At 34.4% G+C, this 9692-nt stretch overlaps 1 protein-coding gene across 1 annotated transcript; it reads left to right on the top strand.

Annotated features, from left to right (window-relative positions):
- Positions 1–541: 541 nt before the first annotated feature.
- LOC124521617 (deoxyuridine 5'-triphosphate nucleotidohydrolase, mitochondrial-like) lies at positions 542–1024 on the top strand. Its single transcript, XM_047092605.1, has one exon. The coding sequence runs from the start codon at positions 542–544 to the stop codon at positions 1022–1024; it is 483 nt and encodes a 160-aa protein (XP_046948561.1).
- The last annotated feature ends 8668 nt before the right edge of the window (positions 1025–9692 follow it).

Below are 9692 nucleotides of genomic sequence, written 5' to 3'. Positions count from 1 at the left end.
AAGCAATGTGAGAAGGAAAACGTTTAAAATACTCAAAGAAAAATACTGTCATCTAGAATTCTTCACACAGCAAAAATACATATTAAAAACAAAGGTGAAATAGACACTTTCGGATATATAAAAGCAGAAAGAATTCAGAGTAAGCAGACCTGCCTCTAAGAAATGTTAAAGTATATCCTTTCAACTGAGTATTTACAGTGTCAGATGGAAACCTGGGTTTACATAAAAGAACACATATATAAAAATATTTTCATCTAACTATCTAAACCAGCTTTTAATGACCATTACAGCAAAAATCATCTCAAACAGATTGCATAAACATATATGTGATCTCCCTAGCAATCATAAAATCAAAAACCACTTCTTTGAGTATCATGTTACATATACATTAAATTAGGCCAAACACTAGAATACATAATGATAATGGTTTGAAACTGTTAGAGTAATTAATTGAAACTTGGCCTTCGAATTGATATTACTTTAAAAAATATATAATGCAAGGAGTCCACTTGTTCCCTCTTTTCTCTCGTTCTGCTCTTCCATGCCCTGCTCTGAAGCGACACCCACCATCACCCCCAGAAAGCGGCCTCCGCCTGCAGAGGACGCCATGCGGCCCCGCTTTGTCCGGCTCTCTGAGCACGCCACCGCCCAGAGCAAGGAATCTGCGCGGGCCTCGGGCTACGACCTGTACAGTGCCTATGATTATACAGTACCACCTATGGAAAAAGCCCTTGTGAAAATAGACATTCAGATAGCTCTTCCTTCTGGGTGCTGTGGAAGAGTAGCTCCCGGTTCTGGCTTGGCTGCGAAACACTTCATAGATGTAGGAGCTGGCGTCATAGATGAAGATTATAGACGAAATGTGGGTGTTGTACTATTTAATTTTGACAAAGAAAAGTTTGAAGTCAAAAAGGGTGATCGAATTGCACAGCTCATTTGTGAACGGATTTTTGACCCAGAAATAGAGGAAGTTCAGGTTTTGGATGACACTGAAAGGGGTTCAGGAGGTTTTGGGAAGAATTAAAACTAACGCCAAGAATAGAAAATGAGAAAACATACTTTTCTTAAAAATAGTTTTTGTTTAAAAAAATAAAAATAAAATTTAAAAAATTAAAAAAAATAATGCAATAATTATGTAGAAACATATAAATGTTCTTACTCTTTCACCTGATAGCTATCATCCTATAAATTTAGGCAAAGAATGTAAGCCAATGAAAAAATGTGTATAAATGCACGAATTTGCTAATTTTAGTACTATTTAAAACAATGTCCAATAATACATGTAGTAGATTATGATATAATCCTGGATAAAATATCAGTTATTCATTAAATCTATAATTAGCAACAGTGTTTAGCAAACATGGTTCATTGATTGAAACGTATAAAATGAAACTTTTCCTATAATCCCAACTATATAAAAATGATATTTGTGGATAAGGATGCAAGAAAGCAAGAAAAAATGGAAATTTGAGTTGTCAGAATTACAGTGGGTTTCAGGTGGGTTATTTTTCTTGCTTTTTTATTAATGTTGTTTTGATTTTTTTATATTCAAAATAAAAGTAGTAAAACTGTCCCCAGGTTTTCATAAGAAATAATGAGATAATTATTACTCATGAAAGTCCTTGTATATTTGCTAAAGGTATATTCTTCAATTTTAAACTGATATGCTTGATTTGTTTAAAGTTATTTAAATATAATCCTCATGTAATTAAATTAATAAAAAGGTATTATCTGGATAATTGTATTAGTGGTATTCAAACTATTATTCTGTATTAATTTTGCAGAACAAACGTAAAAAAATAAAAGATGAGATAAGCCTGTGATCTCTGGGATGATAAATATAACATCTCTAGAAATCTGCTGTTCTATAAAGCCATTTAAAGCACTAGCAAAATTGTAAAAATCAATATTTTTTTAAGAATTCTATTACTAAGCAAAGCTTTGCAGCAACCCAAGGAGAATTTTTTCAATAAAAGAACAATCCAGAAAAAGAGGAGAGATGAAAGAGCAAATATTTTTTGAAGAAATAATTACCAAATCTTCTCAAATTTGATTAAAAGAATTAAATTATACATCCAAGAAATTCAACAAAGTCTAAGTTGGACAAAGAGATCCACACCTATGTATGTAATAGTCAAACTGCCAAATGACAGAAAGAGAAAAGAAAGCAGCAAGAGAAAAATTACTAATCACATACAAATAATTCTCAAATATTTAATAGCTGATTTCTGTTCAGAAAACTTGGAGGCCAAAAGAAAGTAGTATGACATATTTAATGAACTTAAAGGAAAAGGAAAAGACTGGCAGTGAAAAACTATATCCCACAAAACTATCCTTCAAAACATTGAGAAAAAATTTAAACATTCCCAGATAAACAAACAAACAAACAAAAAAAGAATTATAGTTAGAGACCTATCTTACAAGAAATACTGGAAAAAATGTTTAAAACAGTTTAGTTTAAAAGGGCTGGAAGCATATCGAATATGGCCCTGAACATGATGCCATTAAATTAGAAATATATAGGAAAAGATATTTGGGGAATTCACAAATATGTGGAAATTAAACAACATACTTCTCAATAACCAATTGTCCTAATAAGAAATCACAAAGGAAATTAGAAAATACTTTGAAATGCATGAGATAGAAAACACAAATACCAAAACATACAAGATGTAGGTAAAACAGTGCTTAGCAGGAAATTTATAGTCTCGAATATTTTAAAATAAAGCAGAAATTAAGTCGTTTCAAGATATACCAGAACACAGAAAAATGTTACTAGAAGATCTATGAGAATTGCTAAAGATAATCTTTCAGGCAGGAAAGACAGGACACTGGACAGAAACTCAAACCTGTATGAAAAAATAAAGGGCACTGATAAAGGTAACTACATAGACCAATAGAAAGAGTATAAAATAAATTTCATTTGTAACTTTATTCTTCTATGTTTTTAAAAAGACATTACCATTAAATAACAAGCAACAAGATGTGTTAATAGTCTATTTAAAAGCTTAATGTGTATGATAATAATAGCATAAAAGGAAGGATGGGGGAGTGGAGGTGTATTGGAGCAAAGTTTTTAAATAAAATGTCAAAATAAAATTAATTCAATACAAACTAGATTGTTTCAAGCTAAGAATTTAACCAGGGCAACCACTAAGAAAATAACTCAAAACTTAATTGAAAACTTAAAATCTGCAAAGGAAATTGAAAATCACGTTTCCTAAATTTCCTTAATCATAATCATCTGGAATATTTGTAAAAATAAAAATGTCTGTATTCACTGGCTTATTCCAGGCCCACTCTATTAATTAGTAGAATTAATCTCCAGCACTCCCAAGTGATTCTTATCATAGAAATGTGGTTTTAAAAACACTACTGCACAAAATCAGTTACTTTAAACTTTTATTAATTATTGAAAAAATAATGATGACCTCACTCATTTGTACCTTGGCCCACAGATTCTGAGTTTGGGAGATAATTGTGAAATGATTGCTTTCCAAATAAATATGCTATCTTTTGTTTGGCTAAATAAATAAATAACTAAATAAAAATCAATTAATTAAAAAATAGAATGGTACAGTACAAAATACCTGTTTAATCAAAAAGAAGTCAGCAACAGAAAAATAGAACAAAAAAGAAATAAATCATATAGAATATAAATAATAGAATGACAGATATAAAGCCAACACTGTCAGTAATTACATGAAATTTTAATGAATTTAACACACCAATATAAAAGTGAGAATGGCAGAATGGATTTTTAAAACACCACACAACCATAAAAAAATAAAAACAGCATACAACTATAGGCTGTTTATAAGACACAGTTTAGATTTATTGTTGAAAGTAAAAGGTTGGGAAAAGTTATACCATGCAAACAGTAACAAAAAGAAAGCTGGAGTGGCTATACTAATAATATAAAATAAGCTTTAACACAAAAATTAGTTTTTAAATGTCTATGTATTTTTGAGAGACAGAGAGAGAGAGATTGAGCATGAGCAGAGGAGGGGCAAAGCGGGAGACAGGAGACAGAGAATCTAAAGCATGCTCTGCACTCCCAGCACAGAGTCCAACACGGGGCTAAAACTCAGGAACCACAAGATCATGACCTGAGACAAATGAAGAGTCAGATGCTTAATTGACTGAGTCACCCGGCCACCCCCAAAATTATTATATATAGTAAAAGACATACTGTAATGATAAGGGAAATGAGTTCCTCAGAAAGATATAACAATTGTAAGCATAGGTGTGACTAACAACATAGTCTCAGATTGCATGAAGCAAAAACAGACACACTGAAAATAGAAATAGACAATTCACCAGCAGGAGTTAGAGAATTATATATCTCGCTTGCAATAATAGGATACAATAACTAATCAGAGATTTATAAGAAAATTGAAGATTTGATTAGCACTATATTCAAGCTAGACTTAATGTATAGAATATTTAAAACAAACAAATATAATACAAAATATTTCCAGACATACATGAAACATTATTAATGATATACTATATGAAGGACCATACAAATATATTCAATAAAATTAAATTTATTGAAATTATAAAAGCACAATGTCCAATCACACTGAAATGATATTAGAAATCATTAATAAAAGAGAACTTGAACAACTGCACAAATATGAGGAAATTAAACAACACAGTCCAAATAACAAATGGGTCCAAGAGGAAATCACAAGGGAAATAAGAAAACACCTTGAGAAATGAAAACAAAGCTACACAACAATCTTTTGGAATAAAGCTAAAGCAAAGGTCAGAGGCAAATTTATAGCTGAAAATGCCTATATTAAAAAAGAAAATTGAAAGCAAATCAAAAACCTATCATCTCACATAAAGAAACTATTAAAAGAAGAACAAACTAAATGCAGAGCAAGCAAGATAAAAGTAATAAATATTATAGTGGAGATAATAAATAAAATAAAGAAGGGGCGCCTGGGTGGCTCAATTGGTTAAGTATCCGACTCGATTTTGGCTCAAGTCATGATTTCATGGTTCATGAATTCATGCCCATCATCGGGCTCCCTCTCCCTCTCCTGCTAGCACACGTGCTCTCTCTCTCAAAATAAATAAACTCAAAATAAAATGAAGAACAGAGAAATAATGGAAAAAATCAGCAAAACTATAAGTTGCCTTTAAAAAAATCAACAAAATTGACAGATCTTGAGCTAGACTGATCATAAAAAAACAGATGAGATTCAATTTATCAAAATCAGGAATGAAAGAGAAGACATTATTACCAACCTTAAAAAAAATAAGAAAATACTACGGGCAATGATATGCGAAAAATTAGATACATTAAATGAATGAACAAATACCCAGGAACATAAAAACTACTGAGCTAACAAATGAAGATATAGAAAATCTGAATAAATATTTAACAAGTTAAGATATTCATTAAGAAAAAAACGATATTCATTAAGTAAATCAAAATAGATCACAAACAAAAGCCTGACCCAGATGACTTCACTGGTGAATACTACCCAAAATTCAATTAATACAAATCTATTACAAACATTTACAAAAAAATGAAACATCTTCTAACTTTCTATGTGAGGCTAATATTACCCTGATATCAAAACCAGGAAACACAAGAAAAAAAGATATACATCTTTTTACAAGATTAAATACTAAATTAAATATTAAATTAAAATATTAAATTAAATTATTAAAATAGATGCAAAATTCTTCAACAAAATACTAAGAAACTGGATAGAACCACTTATTAATATGCTTACTCACTAATGCCACGAGGAATGAAAAGTTGATTCAATATATGAAAACCAAACATTATTGCACACAATATTAAGATAATAAGGGAGTAATTATCCCAATAGAGAAAATAAATTTTACAGGATAAAAAAATTTGTTCTTAGGAATGGAAGGGAAGTTTCTCATCTTGATAAAGTATACCTAGACTATTTTGAATATCTGGAAATTTGTTCATAGGAATGGAAGGGAAGTTTCTCATCTTGATTAAGTATACCTAGACTATTTTGAATATATGGAAATTATGAAATTGGAAAGTACAATAACTGAAATGAAAAACTCAATAAACAGACTCAACATGATTTGAATTAAGGAAGAATGAGTAAATTTAAAGACAGGTTAATTGAGATTATTCAGTTTGAGGAAGAGAGAAAAAAGAAGAAAACTAAACAGAATCTTAGAAACCCATAGGACACCATCAAAACATCAACATACATGTACTGGAATTCTCATAAGGAGAGTAATAAATGGAGGATATAGAAATGTTCCCAAATTTATTGATGTACACATCCAAGTAGTTTTTAAAAAAATGTCTAGTGGGATAAAATCAAAGAGATTTACAACTAGACACATAATAGTCAAGCTACCAAAATGCAAGAATTCTTGAAAGCAGTTAAACAGAAGTGACTCATCACATGCAAAAGATCTTCAGAAAGAATAGCAGCTGATTTCTCATCAGAAACCATAGAGATCAGAAGACATTAGAATGACATATTTACTTAAAAATGTCAATATAGGGGCGGCTGGGTGGCTTGGTCGGTTAAGCGTCCAACTTCGGCTCAGGTCACGATCTTGCGGTCGGTGGGTTCGAGCCCCGCGTCGGGCTCTGTGCTGACAGCTCAGAGCCTGGAGCCTGTTTCAGATTCTGTGTCTCCCTCTCTCTGTGACCCTCCCCCGTTCATGCTCTGTCTCTCTCTGTCTCAAAAATGAATAAACATTAAAAAAAATTAAAAAAAAAATGTCAATATAGAATTCTGGGGACACCTGGATGACTCAGTTGGTTGAGTGTCTGACTCTTGATTTCAGCTAGGGTCATGATCCCACAGTCGTTGAATCAAGACCTGTGTTGGACTTCAGGCTGTGCGTGAAAGCCAGCCTAAGATTTTCTCTCTCCCTCTGCTCCTCTCCCCCACTCACACTCTATTTCTCTAAAACAAACAAACAAACAAACAAACAAACAAAAAAACTCGACAATGGAAAAAAATAATTCTATACCCCCAAAACTATCCTTCAAAAATGAAAAATAAAAAGTCAACTGGGCAGCTGGGTGGCTCAGTTGGTTAAGCATCCAACTTTTGATTTCAGCTCAGGTCATGATCTCATGGTGCATGAGACTGAGCTCTACATTGGGCTTCACACTGACAGCATAGAGCCTGCTTGAGATTTTCTTTCACTCTCTCTCTCTGCCCCTCCCCTACTCTCTCTCTCTCTCTCTCTCAAAATAAACTTTAAAACAAAGAAGTCAACCAAGATGGCAAAATAGGAGGCACCTGAGCCCGCCTCCCACAAATACACCAAATGCACCACTACATACTGAAAAGAGATCCAAAATTAGCTCAGTGGCTCATACACACTGATAAAATGCCCACAATAAAACAGGTAAACGGCTACGATACATTCGAGCCATGATCATTAGCCACGGTACAACACCATACCACCAGGAGGGAATTTTCAACTCGGAAGTTCTCTCTGTGGAGTGAAGGGTTTGGACCTTACCGATAGCCTTTAACTTTTAAGACTCACACCCAAGGTCTCATCCAAGGGACCTATGTCTGAAATACAACTGGGCTTATGTCCACAAGACAATATCAATCAGTTCTTTTAAATTTTTTTTTCAACGTCTTATTTATTTTTGGGACAGAGAGAGACAGAGCATGAACGGGGGAGGGGCAGAGAGAGAGGGAGACACAGAATCGGAAACAGGCTCCAGGCTCCGAGCCATCAGCCCAGAGCCTGACGCGGGGCTCGAACTCACGGACCGCGAGATCGTGACCTGGCTGAAGTCGGACGCTTAACCGACTGCGCCACCCAGGCGCCCCAATCAGTTCTTAATGGATGTGCAAACATTTGCCATAATGATCGCTTCAGAACTCAGCACGGAGGGAGTAGGCAAAAATGGTCATCTCCTAGTCTATCCCTGAAAGAAGTTTATCTACATATTTTAGAAACAGCTGGCTGAGGGTCAGGTTCTCAATTTAGCATACATCTAGGTGCTGGTCGAGATCCTCCCTGGAGAACGGGGAAGACAGTGGATACTTTCCTTGCCTTCTGTCTCCAGCCCGCTCCAACAATAAAACCAAGTCACCAGTATCTCCCTGGACAGAGGTTACATGGGTGTCTGAAACCCCAGATTTTATGTATACTTCTCATGGAATGAGCCTCTGGGTAGCCTGGCTCTGATAGCCAATAGAGTTTGCATTTACAAGTCCAATAGGACTGTAGAAAGAAAAAAAAAAAAAACACGTGCAGGAGTACTGCCTACTCAACAGATATATAATTGAGCCCAGCACAGAGGGAGCAAAGAAGCTCATTTCAAAGTTTCTCCCTGGAAAGGGCTTAACAGCATATTTTCTCAGCTACTGTCTGAGAGTCCAGCTTTTAATCAGCTTGCATCTAAATGCTAACTTAAATCATCCACTTTGGGATAACCATGGGTCTTGACACACCCTCAAATACTAGGAGCCAGTAAGAACAAAGAAGTTGGCCCGGACAATCACAAATGTTCAAGAGACAAATAGAAGCTCAGATTCAGCTTATATGACAAAGTTCATTTCCTACAGGAGACCACTCTGTGAATACTGGGAGAAGTGGGCATTTTATGTTAATGCACAGACCAACAGACAGTGAAGGAAAATGAAAAAAAAAAAAGGAATTTGTTCCAAACAAAAGAACAAAATAAACCTCCAGAAACAGATGTTAATGAAATGAAGATAAGTGATTTTACTGGAAGAGTTAAAAGTAACAGTCATAAAGGTGTTCACTGAGGGCAGAAGAACAATATATAAACAAAGTCAGAAATTCAACAAAAATAAAATATTAAAAAAAGTATCAAACAGAAATCATAGAGCTGAAGAATACAATAATTAAACTGGAAAATTCAAGGGGCGCAAGGGTGGCTCAGTTAAGTGTCTGACTTCAGCTCAGGTCATGATGTCATGGTTTATGACTTCGAGTCCCCCATCAGGCTTTGTGTTGACAGCTCAGAGCCTGAAGCCTGCTATGGATTCTGTGTCTCCCTCTCTCTCTGTTCCTCCCCTGCTCATTCTCTCTCTCTCTCTCTCTCCCAAAAATAAATAAATAAATAAATAAATAAACAAACAAATAAACAAATAAATAAATAAATATTTTTTTCTTTTAAAACCTGGAAAATTCAATAGAGGAGTTCAACAACAAGTAGATCAAGTTTACAAAAAGATCCATGAACTCCAAATCAGGAAAGTGAAACGCATCCAAACAAAAAAACAAAAATAAAATAATGGAAATAGTTTAAGGTACTTATGGGACAACAATGAGTAAACCAATTTATGCACTATTGGGTTCCAAGAGGAAAAAGAAAGGGATAGAAAATTTATTCAAAAACAGACTAACAGAGAGATTGGGGCCAACATAGTGGAGATGTAGGGGGACTCATAGTCCCACGTCTCTCAAAGAACTGTAGAAGCCAAAGGACTTTGAACATCAGACCTGGGAGGAAAAGATACTGAATCTACTAGAAAGAAAATGGGAAAGCTGGAAAAAATATAGGTTGGTAACTGCGAACTGGAGGAGATATAAAAGGCTGCATGGGCACGGAGGGGAGGGACCCCATTCTGTAGAAAGACAAAGGGAAGAGAAAGAGCGTGTAGGGAAGTGCAGGACCATAGCTGGACAGGAGAAAGACCTCGGATTGAGTGAGAGGGATCTGATCT

The sequence above is a fragment of the Lynx rufus genome, unplaced genomic scaffold (genome assembly GCF_022079265.1).
Source record: "Lynx rufus isolate CCGP_SWC_20201006 ecotype Redwood Valley unplaced genomic scaffold, mLynRuf1.p SCAF_30, whole genome shotgun sequence".
Lineage (NCBI taxonomy): Eukaryota > Metazoa > Chordata > Mammalia > Carnivora > Felidae > Lynx > Lynx rufus.
This window is presented reverse-complemented; position numbering and strand designations above follow the sequence as displayed.